Source organism: Eublepharis macularius, chromosome 16 (assembly GCF_028583425.1).
Source record: "Eublepharis macularius isolate TG4126 chromosome 16, MPM_Emac_v1.0, whole genome shotgun sequence".
Lineage (NCBI taxonomy): Eukaryota > Metazoa > Chordata > Lepidosauria > Squamata > Eublepharidae > Eublepharis > Eublepharis macularius.
Genome location: NC_072805.1, coordinates 1,921,167 through 1,946,564, shown reverse-complemented (window position 1 = coordinate 1,946,564; position 25,398 = coordinate 1,921,167). Strand labels below are relative to the sequence as shown.

The 25,398-nt window shown below is 45.3% G+C and overlaps 1 protein-coding gene and 1 pseudogene across 1 annotated transcript in view; one reads left to right on the top strand and one right to left on the bottom strand.

Moving 5' to 3' along the window:
• SEMA3E (semaphorin 3E) overlaps positions 1 to 25,398 on the bottom strand; it is a 222,030-nt gene that overhangs the window by 109,847 nt on the left and 86,785 nt on the right. The window contains exon 2 of the mRNA XM_055000402.1: positions 13,280 to 13,440. Within this exon, the coding sequence (XP_054856377.1) occupies positions 13,280 to 13,440 (161 nt within the window). The remainder of the gene's footprint in view (positions 1 to 13,279; positions 13,441 to 25,398) is intronic.
• On the top strand, positions 12,666 to 17,044 carry LOC129343965 (isocitrate dehydrogenase [NADP] cytoplasmic-like; annotated as a pseudogene).

The window sequence follows — 25,398 nt, the reverse complement described above, 5'->3', positions numbered from 1 at the left end:
ATTGTTAGGAGTGCTGTTGCACTGGTATGAATGAACTTAAACGATTTTTCCACCACTTGGATGAATTTGTATATGCTATAGAGTATTGAGACATGAATTCTTTTGTATTTATTGTTATATGAACTGCATGTAAAACTTGATACACTCTTGCATTGTTGATAAAACATTACTTTATTGCCTTACTTTGTATATTGCATATATATTGTTTCCTGGGATTACCTTTTTGTCAATTTCCAGTCCCAGGTTAAGCCCTCTGGTTGGTATAGTCATTCCAACGAGGACAGGAGTGCAAATGGGTCATTTGCAACTGGGGGGTCCCACAGTATAACCCCCTTGAAGAATATTGGGTCAACCACAAGGGACCCATATTGGGGTAGGGGTAGGAATACAAATAGGCCACCTACAACAGGAGCGTCCCACAATATACCCCGCTCAGGGTACCCCAAGGTTTCAAGTGCAAGCCTTTCACCCATAATATGCAGGGGTGCCTCAAGCTGCCCCAAGAGCATACGGAGCAAATGGAGATTATCGAATACCCTTCATGCTGCAGGGACACGTTCAACCACCCCCCTTTGGAGCAGCTCTAATCCACCAGCCAGTGGGGTACCAGGGAGCAGGAGCTCCCGCAGCGGCATTGCCACAAAGATGGTTAAAATTGGATGCCACATTCGATGGGTACCCCAGGAAATTGGGATTTTTTATAGTACAAGCCATGGAGTTTTTCCAAGATTGGGGACATTTGTTTCCCTTGGAATACAGTCGAGTGAACCACTTAGGATCTCAACTGGAAGGGGCAGCAGCCGAATGGTATATAACTTTGCATAATATGGGAGCACTCAAGCTGTATGACTTAAATGCTTTTATATATGTGCTAAGAGCCCAATTTGAAGACCCACTAGAGGGGGAAAGGGCTCGAACAAAGCTCAGAACCATAAGACAGGGGTCCAGACCTGTGAGAGAATATGCTGCCGAATTCAGGCAATTAGCCACCAAAGCACAGGGCTACCATGATAAAATTGAACTTTTCGTAAACGGACTGAATGCTGACCTGCTAGATTGAGCATTAATGCAAGACGATCCACAGACTTTATTAGGTTGGAGCCAGCTAGCATGTGAGGTTGAAAATAGAACCCAAGTAGTAAAACTTGTAAGAATACAACAACATGTGGGGCCGAGGAGGCCAACCACCGCAGACAGGGGACATACCCCGCGGGGGCTGAGAACCCCCCTCTTTGTCACTGAGAGAGAAGTACGATGGAGACAAGGACTATGTCTACAATGTGGGGGTGTTGGATATCTTGCAGTCCAATGCCTCATATGGCCGGCACAGGGGGGAGGAGACCAAAGTGCACCCAAACCCACGGCCCCTCACAAACCGCCAGGTCGAAAACTAGCCCTGAAGCATGGGAGGCCAGAAACTGGCTTGGATGCCAATGAGAGTCCCAGAAATACTGAGGAATCCACACAAAAAGAAGCAGAGGATTTTACCCCACTGTCAGGAAACGAGACTGACCTGCCATGAAAAAGCCCCAACGGCAGGTCTCTGAGGAATCTGAACCACCAAAGGTGAGAGAAAGAGGGGCCATACTGTATATGCCCGTGATGTTACTGAATCCAAAAAAGGGAACTCATGTGCAAGTGCAAGCCTTAATAGATTCCGGACGTTCCCGGGACTTAATATCGCCAGCCCTAGTTACAGGACTGGGACTAGAACTAACAGAACTCAAAGACCTTATAGTATTTGAGCAAATAGATGGGTCTAACATGCATCCGGCACCCTATAAAACTGAACCTACCCCAACAGGTATGGGAGATCATTGAGAGAATTTGACATATATAGTCAGTGATGTGGCCAATTATCCCTTGGTACTGAGAAGTCGCTGGCTATGGGACCACGACCCGTTCATCAAATGGTCCACCAGTATAGTATTTAAGGGAGATCATTGTGCAAAACATGCATGGACTAAAGCTTGGGGCTGAGAAGCACCTTCCCCGGTAGAGACTGTGTTATTGACCACTATGAAGGAGGATGCCATTCCCCCCAAATACCACGATTTAAAACAAGTGTTTGATGAGAAAGAGGCAAGGACTGTGCTATTGAACTCATTCCAGGGGAAAAGTTGCCTAAGGGAAAATTGTACTCTATGAGCCCAGCCAAAAGAAAGGAGCAGATAATGTTCATTGGCAAAAACTTAGAGCGAGGATTCATCCGCGCTGCCAGTTTCCCCCATGCTGTGCCCGTATTGTTCCTCAAAAAGAAAGATGGGGGGCTGAGATTGTGTACTGACTATCATGGAATAAATGCTGTGTCCATGTCAAATGCATACCCCCTCCCTGTAATTAGAGACTTGCTCAGTGTGGTGGCACAAGGTAAAATCTTTTTGAAACTGGACTTAAAAGATGCTTATTTCCAAGTGAGGATAAGGGAGGGGGATGAGTGGAAAACTGCATTCAACACCCCCTTAGGGCAGTTAGAGTACCTCGTAATGCCTTTTGGCCTACAGGGGGCACCAGGTGTGTTCATTAACCTAATCAACGAGGTACTGCATGAACACCTGAACAAAGGTGTGGTTGTTTATTTAGATGACATGTTGATTTATTCTGCTGATAAAGAATCCCATGTGGAATTGGTCAGAAAGGTACTGACCACTCTAAAGAAATACAAACTGCCAGTGAAATTGTCTAAATGTGAATTTCATAAAGTAGAGCTGGATTTTTGGGGGTACCGCGTCTCTTACCAAGGACTGAAAATGGACCCAGCAAAAATCCAAGCTGTAGTGGGGCGGGAGGCCCCCCAAACAAGAAGGCAATTACAGTCGTTCCTAGGGATCGCTAACTTTTACCAGCCCTTCATAAAGAACTTTGCTCAAATCGCCCTCCCCTTAACAGACTTGTTAAAAACGAAGGGGAAGGGACTGCAGGGGAAAATGCCCAGTGCCAGGTTGAACTGGACTCGGGAATTCCAGGAGGCTTTTGAAAACCAAAAAAAGCTGTTTATCTCTGAAACAGTTCTACAACACCCTGATGAGAACCAGAAATTTGTGGTCCAGGTTAATGCTAGTGACACCTCCGTGGGGTGTGTGTGTGCTCCTACAACTCAATGAAGAGGGGAAATTGCACCCCTGCGCATACATTTCTAAAAAATTCTCTGAAACTAAACGCAATTGGAGCATGTGGGGAAACGAATCTTTTGCAGTGAAATTGGCACTTACCACCTGGCGGCATTGGCTAGAAGGGGCTAAAGTGCCTTTTGGAGTATGGACTGATCACGAAAATATAGAGGCACTACGCACCCCCCATAGACTGAACGCCAAACAGTTAAGGTGGGCAGAATTCTTCTCTAAATTCAACTTCACATTGAAGTACCTTCCTGGCCGGTCAAATTTCTTAGCGGATGCACTTTCGCACATGCCCCAACACGACAGCCAGAAGGAGGAGATAACTGATATAGCCTTCTTACCAGCTCAGTGGGGAGGAGCGGTGACGACATGCAGCCAAGATGCAAAAACACAAAGCAGCACGAAACCTGATCTCTCAGAATGGAGAGAATAAAAGCTGAAACTGAAAGGGAGGGGGGAAATGTGCCCAAGGCCCAATTGAAACAGGAGGGAGATGGCCACTGGTACAGAAGGGGCAAACCCTACATCCCAACCAGTTTAAGAAAAGAAATCTTACAACAGTGTCATGATGCAAAACTAGCTGGTCATTTCAGGTATTTGAAAATCCTTCATTTAGTGCAAAGGCAATTTTGGTGGCCAAACATGACAAAGGATGTCTCTCAATATGTATCTTCCTGTCCAATATGTATAATGGGGAAAACTAGGAGGGGAAAACCCCCTGGACTATTACAACTTTTAGAAACCCCTCCTAGACCATGGGCTGTAATCTCAATGGACTTTATCACTGACCTTCCCTCCTCAAAAGGATATACGGTCATTTTAGTGGTTGTGGACTTGTTTTCTAAGTAAGCCCATTTCATTCCATGTACTACTATCCCCACAGATAAAAAATAGCCAGCCTTTTCATGAAACATGTGGTCAGATTACATTCATTTCCAACCAAGGTGATCTCGGATTGAGGGGTACAGATTGTTGCCAACTTTTGGTGGGAGCTTCTCAAAGTTGCTGGGATTGAACAAGGTTTAAGCTCCGCTCATCATCCTCAAACCAACAGACAAACCAAACACTCATATCAAGTGTTAGAACAATTTTTAAAATGCTATATTAACTATCAACAAGATAATTGGATCGATTTCATTTATTTTGCCGAATATGCATATAACAATTCGATCCACAGCTCTACAGGAGTTTCTCCTTTCAAGATAGCTCAAGGATATGAGGGGAACACTGTACCTTTTGCTACAACCCCTTATTCTAAAAAACCTGGAGATTTGGGGGAATGGTGGATCAACTTAACTTCCCAATGGGAGGTGATACAAGATACTTTAAAGAAAGCTAAAGAGGACTATAAAAAAATTGCTGACAGGAAACGTTCTGAACAATGGCAGCTGCAACCAGGAGATTTTGTTTACATCTCCACAAAAAATATTAAGGGAGAACAACCCAGTAAAAAACTTGGATTCAAATACCTAGGACCTTTTCCTGTAAAAAGAGTAATAAATGATGTAACTGTAGAAATAGAACTTCCAAAGAATTTAAAACAAATCCACCCAACGTTTCATTTCAGGCTTTTGAAAAAAGCTCCCCCACCAGACGAACGGCATCCAGGAAAGGGAGCTCCTCGTCCAACACTGGTGGATGGCCAGATCCACTGTGAAGTGGAAGAAATTCTGGACTCTAAAATCAAACACAGTAAACTTTTTTACTTGATCAGGTGGAAAGTCTTTGATGAATCTTTCTGGGAATGAGTGGAGCAACCCCATGTAAAAGCTCCAAGACTAATTTCAAAGTTGCATAAGCATTATCCTGACAAATCTGGCCCCTGAGGGGCAAGATTTTTGGGGAGGCAGAAATGTCATGTCTGTACCCCTATATCCATGCCATTGTTCTATGTATTGCTAATGCTGTACTTTAATGTCATTTGGCAAATGCTCTAACCATCACTTTCATTTCTCAAGCATCCTGAGAACACAGCTGTCTTATCTCCTTCCTTTGAAGCTCCCAGAAGTGACCAGAAGCAGGACCAGAGGGAAGTAGTATAGGTGAGAGAAACTAAAGCGATGGTTATAAAATGTATATAAATTTAAAGATTGATATGTGATCAATGTTAAAAAAAATGAAATGTACAAATACAAAATATAATACTATGGTTGTTGTGGGTTTTCCGGGCTGTATCGCCGTGGTCTTGGCATTGTAGTTCCTGACGTTTCGCCAGCAGCTGTGGCTGGCATCTTCAGAGGTGTAGCACCGAAAGACAGAGATCTCTCAGTGTCAAACTATAAAAGGTCTCTCAGTTTGACACTGAGATCTCCCTGTCTTTTGGTGCTACACCTCTGAAGATGCCAGCCACAGCTGCTGGCGAAACGTCAGGAACTACAATGCCAAGACCACGGCGATACAGCCCGGAAGACCCACAACAACCATCGTTCTCCGGCCGTGAAAGCCTTCGACAAAATATAGTACTCTTTCTTTTCAATATAACATAAAAAGAGTTTCTATGAATCTTCTTAAGTAATTTAATATTATTGAAAAGAAATGTTTGCTGGCCTGTAGACAGTAATTGTGAGGAAGCGAACAGAAAACAGAGCTTGGCAAATCTGGGTTGGAATCTCCCTACTCAGACTTGAGGTCCACATAAGAAAACCTTGCAAGTTCCCTGTGAGCCCCCTGAACTTCTCTGGGGAAAGTTCTGACTATTCTAGGAACTAAAATGGAGCCAAACAACCACCTACCTGACAGAGTGCTGATTAACGCGATCATTTTAGCTATGTGGTTTCATGGAATAAGACTAAGAGTGAACTTTGGGAGGACAGTTGAATAGTCACCTGGTGTTGGGTCCAGAGAGTGACCAGCTCATATACTTTACCAATTACTTAACTATCAAGTTGGTGCTTCATAAAGATCCATTTTATGTCTAAGGTCATCTTTTAATAATTCATCCATATGTTATTTGTATGAAGTTCCTCACTGCTGAGAAAAGAACAACTGGATTGTTCCTTGATAAAAGACATATGCCTGTAATAAAAAATGTTTTTATTTTGCAGTTTAAAATGTGTTTGTAGATCAGTCCCACGTGCCAGGTTAAAGGCCAAGCTTAACAGCAACAACTCTCTTCACTGTTCCTGATGAACAGATCCAAACAACACTGCAGCCAAATCCCAAACGTAGTCTCCCCCCGCCCTTCCCCACGGGGCTCAAGATGAAAAGGGAGTTCTGATGTCTGTGGTGGTTTTGCGCGGATTAAAATCTTTGCCTGTGATTTCTGGGTCTAGTTACGCAAAGAAGAAACTACAGCGAAACAGTTATCCATTCTACACAATTGATGCTAGATATATTATCCAAAAGATCTGGAAAAGAATACTTGAATTTAGAAAGTAAAAAATGTAATTAATATACTAGGCATTTGATTTAATAAACAAGAGTGGAGAATTCTAATCTCTCTTTTAAAAATGCTAATTTGATTTTGCAGTATAATAATCACTGAAGGGGGAAATAGTTTTTATTCATTAAATTTATTTATTTAGTACTTTTTATCTCTCTCTTCCTCCAAGAAGCTCCGGGAAACACACATTTTATCTTCCCAACATCCCTGTGATGTAGGCTGGGCTGAGTGAGTGTGACTGGCCCAAGGTCACCTAGCAGGCGTCGTTGCCTTGAGGTCCCGATCCAACATTCGAGCCCCTTGCTCTCTCAGTTATTTAGTCTCCGAAAGGCTCCTATAATGATCGTGCTAAAATACAAAATTAAAATTAACCAATTAATGAATCAGTTAAATAAGCTGCTAATTCTGTACTGGGTCGACAGCCTAACTGGATACTGATGGTGTTTTTGAGTAGCAAGGCAAATTTGGTAAGACTCGTTGGCTGTTGAGGACTGGGACCTGGTCTCCTCGGGAGAGTAACTCCTGCGAAGGAGTGGAACGTGTAGCCATTCTTTGGTTTGTTGTGGGCTTCAACTTGCCTGTTGCTTTCATGCATAAATGCAGACATGGGAATAGCAGAGCATATAAAGTAAAATGGTAAACAGAGTGGAAGTCTAGAATGGACTTTCAGGCAAATGTTTTGCCTTTGGTGAGTTTTGTGGGACCCTTTCATGCCAGTGGACAACACAGACCTCACTCCTACTGCCTTGCCTTCTTCTTCTTCTTAATTTCTGTTTTGTCAACCAAAGTCATAAACAACGAGTCATCACATACTAAAAGGGAAACTTAGTTACAGCATGATTTGACCACAGCTGCCAAAAATTTAGCCACACACAGAGTTACTTATTCGTTTCTTAATAGCCAAGAAGATTTAGCTTCAAGAGAGAAAAAATCCGGAGATAGGGTACTAAATAACCGAGGAAGAATCAATTTAGCTCTTCAATCTAAAAATTCAGGACACTCCAAAAGAATATGATCTATAGAATCAATTTGGTTAGTTCCATATCCACAGAGACTGTTAGAGTATGGAATACCACAAAACCTTCCCAACAATATCACTGATGGCAAGGCGTTCAAACACACAATCATAAATGCCCTTCTAAAGGTTAACTCAAACAGTTTGGCATTTTTATTGGAGGAAGGATACCAACTGAAAAAGAAGAACATACTCTGTGAGCTCTAACCAACATATCCTTATAATCAAGATCCCTCAAACATCTTTTGATTAACTTAATTCACTGCTACTCATAGTACTGCTAAGCCTGAAACCTCTATATTATTATTGGAATAGACACACAACCCACCACCCTGACTTGGTTAGCTCAATCTTGTCAGATCGCAGAAGCCAAACAGTGTCAGTTCTGGTTAGTACTTGGATGGGAGACCACCAAGGAAGTCCAAGGTTGTTATGTAGAGGCAGGCAATGGCAAACCACTTTGGTTACATCTGTTGCTTTGAAAACCTCAGCAGGAGTTGCCATAAGTCAGCTGAGACTTTTTGGCAACCCCTTGCCCCTGACATTTGTAACATGATGGCTCCTGGCTCCATCCTGAAGAAAGTTCCAACCCAGATACCAGCTTAGTTGGATTCTGACTGCATCTTGAAAAGGCGCCCCTATCTCCTTCATTCATACCAGTGCGAGGAGGACACTGCCCTAAGAAAGGAGCCATGAGTGCCGGAGCCATTCCTCTTGGAAGACCAGGAGTTTGATATACTTTTTAGCTCATGGAGAAGGCAAAAAGGGTTTAGCAGGAGTTAGCTACGACATGAGGATGAAGGAGTCGTGGGTACCCAAAAATCAGATATAAGAGTGACCGTTGTGCTCTTTGTTTAGCAGAATGCCTATCTGGTTCCAGTACGCTCTGCTTGTAAGTAAAGCAAATAGTCCAACGCACTTGGGATCCCAGTCCCCCCAGTCTTTAGGACTGGGATGGTGTCACTGCTAGCTTGCAAGGGTGGATGGATGCCACAGACGGCATTGTCTTCTCTACACATTTCGTTCCTTTCACATTTCTCGTCACCTCTTTTCTACAGTCCTTCACATTCATTTGACATATTTTGCACAGAACCATCCAGGATGCACACAGGCTACGTGCCTTTCCAGCCCACTTAATAATAACATAATAACATTCGATTTATATACCGCCCTTCAGGACAACTTAATGCCCACTCAGAGCGGTTTACAAAGTGTTATTATTACCCCACAACAATCACCCTGTGAGGTGGGTGGGGCTAAGAGAGCTCAAGAGAACTGTGACTCGCCCAAGGTCACCCAGCTGGCTTTGTGGAGGAGTGGGGAATCAAACCCGGCTCTCCAGATTAGAGTCCCGTGCTCTTAAGATCCTCGAGGCAACAAACAATGCAAAAATTCCGACAACGTTAAAAACACGCATAAATATATAACAATAATTTTTAAGACAAAACAGAACATGTAAACAAACTTATGAACAGGAGGAAAGATCAGTGAGAATCAGTGACGGAACACCAGACAAGACAAAAAAGCCTGGAAAACAATGTTAGAAGGGGACAGATGAGTCTTCTTGGGGAATTCCATAGTTTTGCTGTGATAACCAAGGAAGCCTTTTACCAGGCTTCTAGCTTCAGACGGCAGGGTGACCTGAAGCAGGGCCTCTGAAGATGACCACGGTGGTCATATGGGAATAGGCAGCACTTAAAGTATGCTGGCCCCAAGCCATAGAGAGCTTTAAAAGTTAACACCAGCTCCTTTAATTGGGCCCCCAAAGCAAATTGGGAGCCCGGGTACTGGAGTCGTATGTTCCCTACAGCACATTCCACCCAAAATTCTGGCTGCTGCGTTCTGCACCAATTGTAGATTCTGGTCACTCTTCAAGGGTAGCTGTACGCAGAGGGCATTGCAGTAGGCTACTCTAGATGTGGGCATGCACCACAGTGGCACGCTCTTTTTGCCCAGGAAAGTCCACAGCAGGCATATCAGCCAAAGCCAGCAAAAGGTGCTTGTAGCTGCCTCTGCCACCTCCTTTTCAAGCAGAAGACCCAGGCCCAGTAGCACCCCCCAAATTATGAACCTGCTCCTTTAGGGGGGGTGCAACCCCATCCCAAACAGGAGTGCGATTCCTGGTTCAAATGTTCCCCCATCATAGGGTTATCCTGGTGAGAGCGGGATACCCCCTGTACCCAACCTCCCCCGCCCGCACCACCACTCACCTGGCAAGCAGGGGGGGGGTGGCATGAGGAATGGGCCCAGGAACTCCAGAGCATGCAGACACGCACTCTGAAGCTCTTCCTTGTCGCACTGGAAATGACACCATTCCCAATTTGACAAGGAAGAGCTCCAGAGATAAGTTCTCCCCCTGCACCCTCCCAATGACCCCTCTGCCCCCCAGGTCAGGCTCCAGCAGACCTGCCAACCCAACCCCACCAAGAGCACTACTGTTTTGTCAAGATTAGGTTTCAGTTTGTTAGACCTCGCCCATTCCATAACTGCCTCCGAGCACCTGCTTGCCATTTCCACAGCCTCCCTGGGGTCCTCTAGAAGTGCAAGAAGCTTCCAGGGTGGGGGGGGGGGGGTGAAGGATGACAAGCTCTGGGTGAAGTAAGCACAGCCCTCTTACTGGTTATTATAACCCTTGCATTCAAAAAAGAAAAGGTGTTGGCTGCACTTTGAGATCTGGTGGTTTTTAGAGGGCTGGGATTGAGGGATGAAACCACATCCCTTTGCCCCCCCCCCCAGCCTCAGCAAAATTCACCAAACTGTTTTATTTACTTACTTACTTACTTACTTACTTCGAGAGGTGGGCACGATCCCCCCCCCCCAAAATACCGATCAAGCCGTTCGTGGATCTGGGCCGCCGCCGAACCCAGGTCACCGATTCTAACCGATCAAGTCCCGTTTCCAATCTGGAATCAGGAATCAGGGAGGCCAAAGCGGGAGGTGCCCCGCTGTTTCCAGGGATAGAGGAACAGTGGTTGGTGGCAGCGGCTGCCAAGCCCAGCGGGCACGGGGAGGTGGCGATGAGCTGCCTCCCCTCAGGGAGGGAGGGGATGTTCACACACACACACTTAGAGCAGAGGGGGGGAGTTTTTAACCCGGCAATGAGCCGCCTCCCCTCAGGGAGGGGACATTCACACACACACACACACACACTTAGAGCAGAGGGGGGGATCTATCCCTGCCTCTCCAAATAGAGAGACACCCCGTCAACATGTTTCAGCCACCTTTTTAAAAAAAGCAGGGACAGAATCCTCCGTTCCTCCCCACCTGATTTTAAAAGCAAGCAGCCAGTCTTCCAAAAGCATATTTTAAACACACACACACAGAACCGTGAATGAGGTTTTCCCACAAAATACAGTGTTTTAAAAGCAGGTTAAAAACAGAGAGTGACAGACAGAAAAACACCCATTCCTCCTACAAAGCCCCGTTTTTTTAAAAAAGCAAAAAACCTTTGTGCCCATGGCTTCAGAACACCCCCTTCCCCCTCCCTCCCCTGGGTTGCTGCTCCGTGGTTGGAAGGAAGCCTGCTAATCAAGGAAAGCTGGGCTTCCATTCGGTATTCTAGGGTGACAGAAGGAGGGCAAACACAGCTCAGGCATCCCCCTGGCTCCGTTGCCAGGGGAATAGATTATTGGTGCCTGAGTGTCTGGCTCTCCGATTAGATATTAGATCACAATGCCCCCCCATCAAGCCCCCCCCCCGAATGCTGGATCAGTCACCGTGGACGGAACCAATTAGCTGAGTCCCGATGGCGCAAATGCCATTATCGGGTTTTTTTTCACATCGTGATTCCGATCGTGCCCATCTCTACTTACTTTATTTATAGTTGCCTTTTCCCCCAACGGAGACCCAAAGTAGCTTACATTGTTCTCCCTTCCACTATTTATCCTCACAACAACCCTGTAAGGTAGGCTAGCCTGAGATTGTGTTACTGGCCAAGCATCTGTGGCAGAGTAGGAATTCAAACCGAAGTCTCCCAAATTCTAGTTCAACTCTCTAACCACAATACTATATGTGTTAAACTCCTACACAAGTTCCTCCAAGCTCATTGAGAGAATGATAAAATAAACAGCCACATTCCAAAGCAAAACATCTGTTTCTTTACCCATTTGGAAGATGATTCAACACATCTCAATCCCGACCCATGCTCTGACACAATAGCCCTGTGCAAATGTTAAAATACACCATGCATACGCAGTCCACATAGAGGGGAGTAGGACTATGTCTGCTTATCCCACCTGCACATTGTGTGGAACATCATCTGTGAGTCTGAAATGCATGTAAGTGCGTGCATGGGGCTCTTCCGTGCCCTGCGGCTTCCCTGATCTCGTGCCTCTAAGCACACTCTTGCAGGTGCTTAGGGGTCACTGACTCAACATTCAATGGAATGTTCAGAGTAGACATGGGCATGAACAAAAAAAACCCTGAACACCCTGTTTGTCATTCAGTGCCATCCACAAACCACGTCACTCCCATCCTACAGTCGCTCCATTGGCTACCTATCAGTTACCGCGCTCAGTTCAAGGAATTGGTTATTACATACAAAGCTCTTCACAGCCTTGGCCCAGCAAACCTATGGGACCGCCTCCCTCCCTATGCCCCTCCATGGCAGCTTTGCTCATTTGAACAGGGTCTCTTGCAGGTGCCAGCCTGCACACGGCCAAAATCAACAGCAGCCCGTACACGGGCTTTCTCTGTGGTGGCCCTTACCCTATGGAATGACCTGCCTGAGGCAGTCAGGAGAGCCCCCACTCTCCTGGCTTTCCGCAAACGATGCAAAACTGAATTATTCAAAAATGCGTTTTACTCAAATAGAAAAGCGATATTATAGGGAGGGGGTCTCAGGTGCTTCGCTAATGAGTTAGGGACCATAGATTTCACCACTGTGTTGCCTTACATATTATCTGTTGCTTTAAATATGTACTCCTATATACTACCTGTACTTCATGTTGTCTAATGTCAGTCCTAGAATTGATTATGTTCTGTTTCAGCAATTCTTCAACTCTGTATTGGATCCTTGCTAATGCTATGTCTTTGTAAACTGTATTTATTGGTCCTATGGCATTGTTTATGGAAATTTAATTTAATTTATTACATTTATATTCCGCCCTCCCCGCTTCAGCGGGCTCAGGGCGGATAACAAAGATGCCCAATGTCCTTGTCACTGTATGGAAATGTCTTTGATCCTGATTGTACTAATCTCACACTGTGCAATCCGCCCTGAGTTTCAGTGGTCTCAGTGAGAAAGGCAGACTATAAATGACATAAAATAAAATAAATAATAAAATATAGTGGTTAGAGTGTCAGCCTAAGACCCGAGAGACCTCTCTTCAAATCCCCGTTCTGCCTTGAAACTTAGTGGGTGACTGTGAGTCACTGTCTCAAGGCCTTGCCTACTTCACAGGGCTGTTGTGAGGACAAAATGCAGGAAACTAGGCAGTCACCTGGAGTTGCGTGGGGAAAGGATAGGATACGAATTTACAGCTAACTAACAAGGTAGATAGTTCAAGGTACACAGTAGTTCAGTCAATACCTTTTACTGGCATTCAAAAGTAGTCCAAGGTACAAATAATTTACCAGGAACTTCTCTGCCCAAGGCCCCATTAAAATGGGGCATTTAATAATAAACTTGCTCACATTATGGTCCCTGTGGATCTTCCTCACAGTCCCATTTCTAAGCAGTTGAGCAGTGCTTTGTTCTCTCTAAAAACAAAACCCTTTAAAATTTCTTGCTGTAATTATACAGTACATAAGAAGTTACAATACCTCTTTGTAATTCTCACTGACTCGGTCTAAACTCAGGGAATATAGCAGGTTCTTTCCTCCCACAAAGAGTCGATCTTGATACTCATCCAAAAGCATTACGTGAAGACCAAGGTATCCAGATGGACTATGAAAGACTGATGTTCTGTTCAAGTCCCAGAGCTCTGAAATACAACCAGAGTGTGCATATCAATACCACAAAGTGCATTTCCACGTGGCCAGTTTCATAATCTCCTGGGAAATAAGTAACTGGTTCCCGGATGTTAAACTGTTCCCTGGAGATCACTTTCAACGTGCTCAACTTTCTAGGAAGGCTCAGTGTAGACCTTTTCAATCTAATCCTTCTGCTAAATATATCATGACGGCAAACAAAAAAGGATATTTACTTTCTTTTGAAAAATACAGGCTATGTCCTAGGGCTGGGGAAGGAAGTTCTCTTTCATTGCTTGCCAGAATTACAAAATACCACGAGGGATGAAATCATGTTTTTGTAAAAAAAAATGTCTGAAATTCTTTGAAATCGACCAAGAGAGTCACACCTTCAAACACAGGGGGAGTGGGATTGACCCAGTAGAAAGAGTGGGGGACAAACTCTGTCTCCCTGAACCTCTTGGAGGAACGGTGTGAGAGGCAGGTGGGAGACGCATGGGGCGTGGGTAAGCTGACCGGTGCTGTGTCCTGATTTAGGGCTCTCAGTCACATGGAGGCCACTTATATGGGAGCTCTGTGAGAAGGAGCTCTGTAAGAGGCCCCCAAGGCAAAAGAAGCAGGCCTAAGCAGGTCTACTGAGGAACAAGTCCCATTTTATTTAGTGGTGCTTACCCTCAGGAAAGCGTTCTCTTAGTATTGCTCTAAAAGCCTCATAGTATCTGAAACGGGGTAAGAGGCAAGCAGGATAAGTAAAGGAGGGGCAACTGTATATTCAATATTATTAGCATTAATATTGTTATGGCCATATTGGGGCAGTCTTATCAGCCACTTTTACCATATAAACAAAGAAAAAGAAAATATGCTGTGAGAAAGTGTGTGTTTAAGTTTTAAAAAAGAGATGGACAGCCAAGGGTTGGGAAGGGCTTATTCACCTGATTTCAGCTAGGGTTGCTAGTCCCCTGGTGGTGGCGGCGGATCTCCCGCTCCGACTCCACACACATCCTGCCACCACTCACCTGGCCAGCGGGAGAAAAAGGCAGGGGAATGGCCATCCTGAAGGTGATCCCGACGCTGCACGATGACATCACTTCCAGGAGTGATGTCATCGTGCTCCTGAGCTTTACACTGGGCTAATTTGAGCTCCAAACAGGCTCGTTCTTTAATTACTCAAGGTGAGTGCCGGGTACCCCCTCCTGCTTGGAGGGAAAAGGGTCCTGGCAACCCTAATTCTAGCTTCTTGCCCTGAGATTTAACTTCTTCCCTCGGGGAACCGCAGAACCTCAAAAAGGTTCAAAAACCTTGGCACTTCTGGTCGGTCCTGACAACGTGGCAGCATCTTATGAGACCCACCTATTTTTCTTAGTTATATTGGATTGGATGTATATTCATAAACGTATGGTCCAAAGCAAAAGCTATTTACAAGGAGTTACATATGCTCATAACAGATTTTAAACAGATTAAATAAAATGTGCTTTATCATGGTATTCTAAATAGATATTCCAACTCTTCAAAATAAAATAATTATTAACAAACTACCTTAAGATAGCGATTGACCCTACTTATCTATCTGTTTGATATCTGTTTGCCGTAGTAACTCAATTTGCTATACGTCTTTTCCATTTTGTGGGCAGTGAGCTTTATCAATATAAATATTTTTTTTTAATTTTGGAAATTCAAAACTGTGACTCAAGAATAGCTTGTTTCCAGAATCTAGCAACAACAATTCCAGCAGTCATAATCAGATGCGACATAACAGGTGGTATTCCTGGTACATTTAAATGTTCAGTTTTTCTCTGACCTTTCAAAAAACACCATAAAAACAAGATTTTGTTGTGAGAGTAAATTAAAACACTTCTGCCTCTTAAAATTGTCTAAAGGGAAGTTGGCCAATACATAAACTGTTCTTGTAATCTCAAATTCTTTCAAGTGATTATCATCAGACAGAATCCAAATTGTAATCCAATGTAAATTTAAACACTGAAGAAATATTCAATTTCATACATTTTCCATTCTTAGGTGTGAAGAATTTTCTTATAGGGGTAAGACAGGTGAAAGATTTGACACAACAATTAACTGCACCAAACAGTCCTTCTTCATACTTCCTCTAAACCTCTTATATAATCTTCAATCCTCTTCTATTATATTGGAGCATTATTTCCATAAAGATGCTGTACATATGTGAGCTGTCGATGACTAGTCCCGCGTCCCGCCTTCTCCGTGGGCAGGAGCAGCCGCTCCGCCCGGCCCTCCTTATCTAGAGCGGCAGGCGCGGGCGGGCTCTCCTCTCCTCTAGGGCAGCCGAGCCGAGCCGAGCGCAGCCGCCGGACCCTCCAGCCGGGCACTGGGAGTCTCTCGCCACCCCGAGCAGTGCACAATGTCTAAACGAATCCATAGCAGGCCTGTTGTCGAGACGCAGGGAGATGAGATGACTCGTGTTATATGGGACCTGATTAAGGAAAAGCTCATCTTTCCCTACATTGATCTGGAACTTCACAGCTATGACGTGGGCATAGAGAACCACGACGCAACTGATGACAAAGTCACTGTGGAAGCTGCTGAAGCCATCAAGAAGTACAACGCAGGAATTAAATGTGCCATGATTACGCCTGACGAGAAGAGAGTAGAAGAATTCAAGTTGAAGCAAATGTGGAAATCCCCGAATGGGACCATCAGAAACATTCCGGGGGGTTCAGTGTTCTGGGAAGCCATCATCTGCAAAAATATCCCCCAGCTGGCATCTGGATGGGTGAAGCCCATCATCATCGGCCGTCACGCATTTGGAGATCAATACAGAGCCACAGATTTTGTTGTTCCGGGACCTGGACTGGTAGAGATTACCTACACACCAAAGGATGGAGGAAAACCTGTAACTTACACAATACATAACTTTGAAAAGTGTGGAGGGGTGGCTCTGGGAATGTTCAACCTTGACCAACCCATCAAGGACTTTGCTCACAGTTCCTTCCAGATGGCACTGTCTAAAAGTTGGCCCCTGTATATGAGCACCAAAAACACCATTTTGAAGAAATACAATGGCAGATTTAAGGACATCTTTCAGGAGATCTATGAGAAAGAGTACAAGTCACAGTTTGAAGCCAAAAACATCTGGTACGAGCATTGGCTCATAGATGATATGGTGGCCCAAGCACTGAAATCCGAGGGAGGGTTTATCCGGGCCTGCAAGAATTACGATGGTGATGTTCAGTTTGGCTCCGTTGCGCAAGGCTATGGCTCCCTTGGAATGATGACAAGTGTCCTGATATGTCCCGATGGCAGAACAGTGGAAGCTGAAGCTGCGCACGGCACGGTGACCCGCCACTATCGCATGCACCAGAAAGGCCAAGAAACTTCCACCAACCCTATTGCCTCTATCTTTGCCTGGACCAGAGGGCTAGCCCATAGAGCAAAGTTAGATAACAACACAGAACTCAAGACCTTTGCCACTGCCTTGGAGGAAGTCCATTGAGGCTGGCTTCATGACAAAAGATCTGTCTGTTTGCATTAAAGGATTGCCGAATGTGCAGCTCTCCGTCTACTTGAATACATTTGAGTTCCTAGACAAACTTGCTGAAAACCTGAAGGCAAAGTTGTCCTCTCAGCCGAGGCTTTAAAGAGCTGGTCTGAACAACTGCTGGGAGAAAGAAGGTTGCCTGCCAGATGAATGAACAAGCCCCTCTGTTGTGTGGGGTAGGCACACCACGCTCTGAGGAGAAATCAACCTGGCAACAGAAATGTGCAGTAGACTCTCTCACCCCTTAGGTTCCCAAATGGTTTCTGTGTTGTTAAAAAAAAGGCTGATGGAGAAACCACAACAACTGCCCTCCTGACAAACTGCTGGTCCTCCTGATGGTCAAACCCTTCCCTCCCTCCTCTTGGGGTCTGAGTTCTACAGCAAAGCCCGTTTTCTAAAGTGCAGGAGGCAATGGATTCCTGTGCTCTTCACTGGCTCTTGACCACCAGAGGGCCATCTTTGCAATGAAAACCGTCCCTTTCTCATATGGTTTAATGAATTTTTGCAAACAGAACCAAGTCCAACAAAAGAGGGAGAGAGGAGAAGAGTCGAAGAATGATAAAGGCCAGACCTCTTCTTTCATTACATCTTGCAACTGAGCTGAAGGGCAGAAATTTCCTTTTTCTCTTCAGCTGTACGTCAGTCGAGGTGCTGTTTCTCAGTTGTCGTTTGAACAAGGATATGAAGTTCAAAATAAATTACCGACTAGTGTTCTGAAGCTACCTGAAAGATGACCCTCACATGGTTTTGTCATGGAATAAATATTTAGAATACCATATGTCTCAAGCAATCAATACATCTCATACTTAATATGGCCCTATCTGTGCATACTTAAATCCTCCAGTCAGGGCCATGTAGGCAGAAGAGAGCTTTTTCAGAAGACGTGAGCAACCACGAGGTTGGCAGAAAAGCCTGCAACTTGGGGTGGGGTGCGGTGAAGGGTTAAATCCACTCAAAGAGAGGAGCTTTTGTCTGTACGTGTGTACAGTGCTTTTTGGAGCTGTGGTGTGGCTCATTGCTTGAGTTACAGTTTTTGTAGGGATATGCCACAATAAACACACCCTGTATCAAGTCATTAATGCATACGTTACAGCGCATCTATGACTCTTCTTATAGAGTGTCATCAACATATTCACATCCCAATTTCATACCCCAACTTCATATCCCAATTTATATTCATGGCAAGCTCAGAGGAGAACAAAATGAATAGTATGGGCTACTCAATGTGTTTATCAGAAAACAACCTGTTTTCCTTAGCAGTATGTGTTCCTTATGTCTTTTCTCAGCGCTTGGAGTGCAAGTGGAACGCAGAATTAATGTTAGCTTTCACAGAAGTGATCCCACCAGAAGATGAGAAATGTGAACATTTCAAGCTCTTTTTTTCCAAGGGAGGGGCGGGACTATTCAGACATGCACTGTGCTGTAGAGCAGGCCACATATCAGAGATATCAAAGTAATTGTAATTGATAAAGACAACGTCTGAAATTAAACAAGGTGATTATTATACTTGCAGTGGGTTGAAAGAGAGCCAGTTTGGTGTAGTGGTTAAGAGTGGTGGGACTCTAATCTGGAGAGCCAGGTTTGATTCCCCACTCCTTTACTTGAAGCCAGCTGGGTGACCTTGGGTCAGTCACAGCTTCTCGGAGCTCTCTCAGCCCCACTCACCTTACAGGGTGTTTTGTTGTAGGGATAATAGTAACATACTTTGTAAACTGCTCCGAGTGGGCATTAAGTTGACCTGAATGTTGTTGTTATTAAATTTATCCTCACATTTCTTTTATAAGATCAGACAAGACTTCACTGTAGCCGTCCTGAAGACAAGTCAGATGTAATGGTTTTTATTTCCGGTTCTCATTTGTATCTGGCTGCTATTGCGCCACAGAATCCAAAAGCAACAATGAAGCAACTCGTACGGCTTCAGGTTTTACAATTTAGTCATAGGAGCACGTGCCTCCCTAAAAAAATATTCAAATCTCCTAATTTAATAATAAACTGGTAATGATAATCTAATAAAAACTCTAATCGAATAGTCCAACAAACAAGTTCTCTTGTATCATTTTTCAGTCTTCGTTATTTGTAGTGGAGTCTAAAAACCTTACAGGTCAAATCTTTAACATTTTTAAAAGGCATGCAATTTTTTATATTGTTTTTAGACAAAGAGTTTCAATTATAATTATTATTTGTTTGTTTATTTACAAAATTTTTATACCTACTTTCTACCCAATCAGGGCCACCCAGGTGGCTAACAGTTAAAACAAAGTATAATAAAAACATATCTTAAAAACAATTAAAGCCAAAACTAAAGTCCATATGTAAAAACACATAAGAGTTAAAATCTAGGGCAGGAAGGGACGATCACTAAGGGTACACCAGGCCAAACAAAGAAGTGTTCACCCGCTGCCGGCAGACAGGGACAGAAGGGTGCAGGTGGATATCCTTGGGGAGAACATTCCAGAACGTTGATGCCCTGAGCAAGAAAGCCCTTCCTTTGGGTTGCCACTGGCCTAATTTCCGAAAGCAGGGGCACCCAAACAGGGACTCAGAAGATTAGCAGTTGGGTAGGTGTGCACTGGAGTTCATCAGGTATGAGCCATACAGGGCTAACACCAGTACCTTGAATGGTGCCCGGGAGCAGATTGGGAGCCAGTGTGGATGTATCAAGATTTGAGTGATCAGACTGCTAACCTGGCGGCAGCAGTGGATGAACTCACCCTGTGGAATCCCTCAGGCCAAAGGCCAAGAGGCTGAGCAGCAGTTGCCCAGCACCAGCTTCTGAAACCAGGAGGACCAGAACCGTCACAGAACACGGCCTCCCAGCCCCAGCCTGAGGGATATCATGATGATCCATGATCACAAAAGCCAGCATGCGCCCCAGGAGAATCCAAAGAGTTGCACACCCCACGTCTCTCTCTCAGTGCTGGTGATCCACCAGAACAACCAAGGCTGTTTCAGCCCCACCACCAGACCTAAGACCAGACTGGGAAGGATCCAAAGGATTTTCCACATCCAGGGAAGCTTGGAGTGGTCCAGCACCACCCTTTCAACGACCAGCTCAGGAACGGAACATTTGATGCCGGTGGGCAGCGGCGGAGACCTCCTGGGTCCAGTGGAGGCATTGTGATAAGTTAGGGTTGCCAACCTCCAGGTGGGGCCTGGAATTCTCCCGGAATTACAACTGATGTCTCCAGGCAACAGGCGTCAGTTCCCCTGGAGAAAACGGCTGCTTTGGAGGGTGGAAACAATGGCATTGTAGGAGGGTTGCCAGTCCCCTCGCCCTCCTGGCAGAAGGATCTGGCACTCAACTTTTGACACACTCCTCGTGTGTGCGCTCCTGGCATGGTGCAATGATGTCACTACCTGGAGCAACGTCATCATGCCTGGCAGTAGGCACGCTCCTGCCCTTCACAGGGGCCAATTTGGGGCCCTGTGAAGGGTGAGGGCATGCCCGCCAAGGGGCACAATGGCGTCACTCCCAGAAGTGATGTCACTGCACCTGTGTGTGTGTGTGTGGGGGGGGTCATTGACAGGAGTTGCTCCTGCCTGGAGTTTGGCATCCTCATTCCTTCCCCGGGGGTGACTCAGTAAATCGCAGCATGTTTCTTTTAGTCGAGGCACAGAGAGCTGCTGAGCCTAAACACCCAGAGCCCATTCAGGCAGTGACCTAGGCGAATAATGGCCACCATTCACAGCCTAGGAATGAGGGAGGCTAACACCATAATAATCAGCCTCGAGGGAGCTGGGGAGGGAACGGAGACCAGCCCTGGGACCACCACGGAGATTTCCCCCAGGATCACTACTGAGATTACCCCAAGGACCACCCCAGAGATCAGTTTTGGGATCCAAACGCTGATGGTGGAGGCAGCTGCAATTGAGGAAGCCAGCGCTATGGCTCCAATTCTGGCCCCTCTCACTACAGGCAGTCCGACCCTGAACCTGCCCCACGATACAGGCAGCCTAAGCCTGGCTACCCTCCCAAAGGCAATTCTAGTTACGCCAGCCGTTCCCGGTCCACTGCTCGTTGGCAGGAACCAAGCGCCCCACCAGAGCCTTACTTTCCCCCAGCCCTGAACTGGGATGAACACCCACCCACTGTTTGGGCCCAGCTTAGAGAAACTGGCACCGACATGACCCAGTTTGATAAGCAACCCACTGCGGTGCTTGTGGATGCCCTCCTGAAAACCCTTGGGAATGTCCCACCCCACGCTTCACAGCCAGTAGCCACGGTTAGAGAGGCGTCGGCCTCCCTGTAGCCGCTGCTGACTGGGAACCCATTCCGCTAGGGCTGCCTGAGATCCACAGTTCTTCCCCAAGGAGTAGTGGCTAGACTTAAGCTGGACAATTGGGGGAGACCGATGGTGCAGGCAGGCGTCGGGATGTCAGGGAACGTAACCCCTGCCACCCTTCTAGTTGATACTGGTGCCTCTCTTAACATCTTGCACCCCGAGCTTGCTGCGCATCGGAAGCCAACTCCCTGTGCCATGGCGCTTGCTGGGTTTGGAGGAGGCTCGCATTGAGCTAAGGTCTGGGAGCAAGTTCCCATGTTGGTTGGGAACCTCGCAGTGTCGGTCACAGACTGCGAGAACCAAGGGGAGGACCTAGAAATTTGAGGAGTCCCCTTCCTGAGCGAACATGGGCTCACGATTGATTTAGCCAATGGTTTTCTCTGGTAACTTGAAAATGGTCCTCCCTCTATTTCGAACATCCACCGATGTGCTGCTTTAAAAGCCCCGCTTCTCCATGCCCTGGCTGTAGAGGATCCCTGGGTAGAGGAATTCCCTGAAGTCTGGGTAAAGGATAAAGAAGAATGCGGCATGGTAAAAGACGCCTGCGTTCTGATCGAGGGAAGAGACCCCCCCCCCTCCTCAAAAGCAGTATAAATACCCAGCAGAAGCTGAAATTGGAACTGGGAAAACTATTGCGGGTCTTCTGCAATGGGATGTAATCACCGCTATGCAGTTCATCTGTATTGCTCCCCCCTGGCTTGTTTCGAAAGCAGATGGAGTTACATGGAGAATGACTGTAGACTTTAGGGCCCTGAATGCAGTCACTCCCCCAGTTGCCCCGGTAGTCGCAAAGTACAATGAAATCCTTACAGCCATTGTTGCTGGTGCCAAATAGTATGGTGTTCTGGACCTGGCCAATGCATTTCATTCCATCTCGCTCCATGAATCTTGCTGGTATGTTTGCTTTTACTTTCCATGGCCAGCAATACTCCTTGAAACGCATGCCTCAAGGCTTTCATTCCTGCCCCAGCATTTGCCATGCCCATGTAGTTACAATTGTTAGAAATAGCAATGTCTGGTGTACTGCAGCAGCAAGAAGGAAGAAGAGCATACCATACAGGGGGCAGCAAGGATCACTTAGTTAGGACAGTGAGAGTAGCACCTCTCTTGTTTCCTGGGGGTCATTTCCTTGTCTTGTCTCCTATTGGGCTAAACAGGGCAATATCCTGCGCTTCTTCTCTCTCCTGCCACACTTCTTCTCTCTCTCTGCAAGATGTAGTCAGATAGCTAGGGTCTCTCTCTCTCCCTATTTCCCTCAAGTATGTAACTTCCTCAAATAAAGCTTTTGCCTCTCTAATCAGCTCAGCGTTTATTCCACAGTGTTATTTTACACTCGCTCTAACAGGGTGATGGGCCACAGAGGCAATTAACGCAAGCTGAAGTTAAGAGAGAGCAATAAAACTTCTGTCATAGCCTCAGGCTAAAGTACAGAGGGCAGACAATAGAGGAAAGATGGCCGACTCCTACAGTGCACAGCAGGGGTTCCAGGTCGACCGACTAGGCGATGGAAATTATGATCTCTGGGTAGAAAGGATTAAGGCGCACCTCATACAATTGGGCGTCTGGTCTGCGGTAACAGATGAAAAACCGACAGGAAACCAACAGAATGAAGCCAAATGGCTAAAGCAGGATAATAAGGCAAGATCTATTATCATTAATGCTTTAAGTGATAAACAATTGTTAAGAGTTATTCATGAGCCCACGGCAGGACAAATGTGGAGGTCTCTTCTACAAATAAACAGGCAAGAATCAATTAAAACTAAAATCTTGCTATTGAGACAATTGTATCGAATTCAAATGCAGCCCCAGCAACAACTAAAAGACCATATTGCAAATTTCATGGAATTAACACAGAAATTAAGATCCCTTGGAAAGGAGATCCAGGATGAGGATTTAGCTATAATTCTGTTAAGCAGCCTTCCTCAATCTTATGCAAGCATTGTGCATGTTTTGGAAATGAGAGAAAGTCTAAGCTTAAACTATGTACTTGCAAGATTGCAAGAAGAAAGTTTCAACAGACAAACTTATAAAAATGAGCCCAAAGAGCTTGCTTTAAGAGTCAGTTCAAGAAATGATTTCTTCTGCAGCATCTGCAGACAGAAAGGACATTTAAAAAGAGACTGCAGGTTTCGTGATTCACAGAGAGTGAGCAAACCGCCACGAGGGACGGAAACAAAAGCCTTTAGGAATGCAGATACAGTTAATAGCTCACCAAATGCCGATAGCTGAGGAAGAGGCAGATTGAATGATAACTGTTTAAATGTTGATAAAAATGATCAAAGCTTATGCAAATGGGCCGTTGACAGTGGATGTACTAACCATATTTGCAAAGAGGAAAAACTTTTTGATGAGATGAATACATATCATGAAAGATTGTATACTGCAAATGGAGAAGCTTTAACAGCTCGGGGACAAGGGACCGTATCTGCATGTTGTGCGCTACCCAGTCGCCAAACTAGAGAAGTGCAGATTGCTGATTGTCTCTACATACCAGAACTTAAAACTAACTTCTTATCTGTATCTATGATGGCGAAAAAGGGCATTGAAACTGTATTCAAAGGAGATAAATGTTTTATTAGCAATGAAGGTGAATTAATTGCACAAGGCACATTAAAGGATGGCCTGTATATGCTGGATTGCTCTGAAGGGGCAGTGAATTTAATTAAAAGCTGCACTCACAAGAATTGTACTAATCTTATTCATAGGAGTCTTGGACATGCTAATATGGATTATATATATCAGCTTGAAAGGCAGAATCTGACTAATGATTTGCAAATGAGAAAATGTCCTGATGCAGAGAAATGTGTTTGCTGTATTCAAGCCAAAGGCACAAGACCTTCTTTCACCAAGCAGAGTGAGAAGCAAACCACAAGACCACTGGAGCTGATTCACAGTGATGTCTGTGGACCCATGGGAACAGTAATACCCAGTGGAAGTAAGTACTTTCTGACTTTTACTGATGATTTTTCAAGATTTACTGTGATTTACCTACTCAAATAAAAGAGCCAAGTACTGGAAAAATTCAAGGTGTACCTAGCAATGGTGCAGAACAGATTCCAGAGAAAACCAATGGCTATCCGCACAGACAATGGAGGCGAGTATGTGGGGAAGGAGATGACAAGCTTCCTAGCAGCTGAAGGAATACAGTATCACCTGACCGTGCCATACACCCCCGAACTCAACGGGATCTCAGAGAGGAAAAATCGTTCTCTCACAGAAATGTGCAGAAGCATGCTGCAAGAAGCACAGCTACCTCAAAAATATTGGGGAGAAGCTATCAACACTGCTGCCTATCTGCAGAACATGCTACCTACAAAGGGTGCAAGCAGCACACCATTTGAACTGTGGTACAACCGCAAGCCCAATGTAAGGCATCTGAGAGTGTCTGGATCAAAGGCCTACACTTATGTTCCGAAGGAGAAGAGATCTAAGATGGATCTCAGAACAGAAGTAGGCATATTTGTTGGATATGCACTGGGATGCAAGGGATATCGAATCCTCAACCCAGAGACAGACACGGTGAAGATCCACCACGTGGTGTACATTGATGAAAAGGAGAAGGCAAGCAAGCCTGACACCAGAGAGTCTACAACAAAGGAAGCTGATGCAGCACAGCAGCCAGAAATTGTGCAACTCTGGGACCTGACTGAGACGCAAGAGACACCTGCAGAGCCCACAGAAAGAGAAGGGGAAGCAGACGTTCAGGCAGAACAAACAAAGGAGTTCCACCACTGAAATTCTCTTACCTGGCAAAAACAGAAGCTGTACCAGAACCTTCTAGCTGGGAAGACATAGAAGGAATGCCAACAAGAGAAGCAGAGAAATGGAGAAAAGCTGCAAAAGAGGAAATTGACTCTCTGATCCAGAACATGGATCCTCACAGAACTACCACCTAAAAAAAGGACAGTAGGATGCAAATGGATTTTCAAAACCAAACTTGATGCAGATGGAGAAGTACAAAAGTACAAAGCAAGACTAGTTGAAAAGGGATATTCCCAGAAGTATGGAGAAGACTATGATGAAACCTTTGCACCAGTAGTGAAACACACTTCAGTAAGAACACTACTGAGCATAGCAGCCGCAAGGAAGATGCATGTGGAGCATCTGGATGTGAAAACTGCTTTTCTTCATGGAGAGCTGGAAGAAGACATGTATATGACACAGCCTCCGGGATTTGA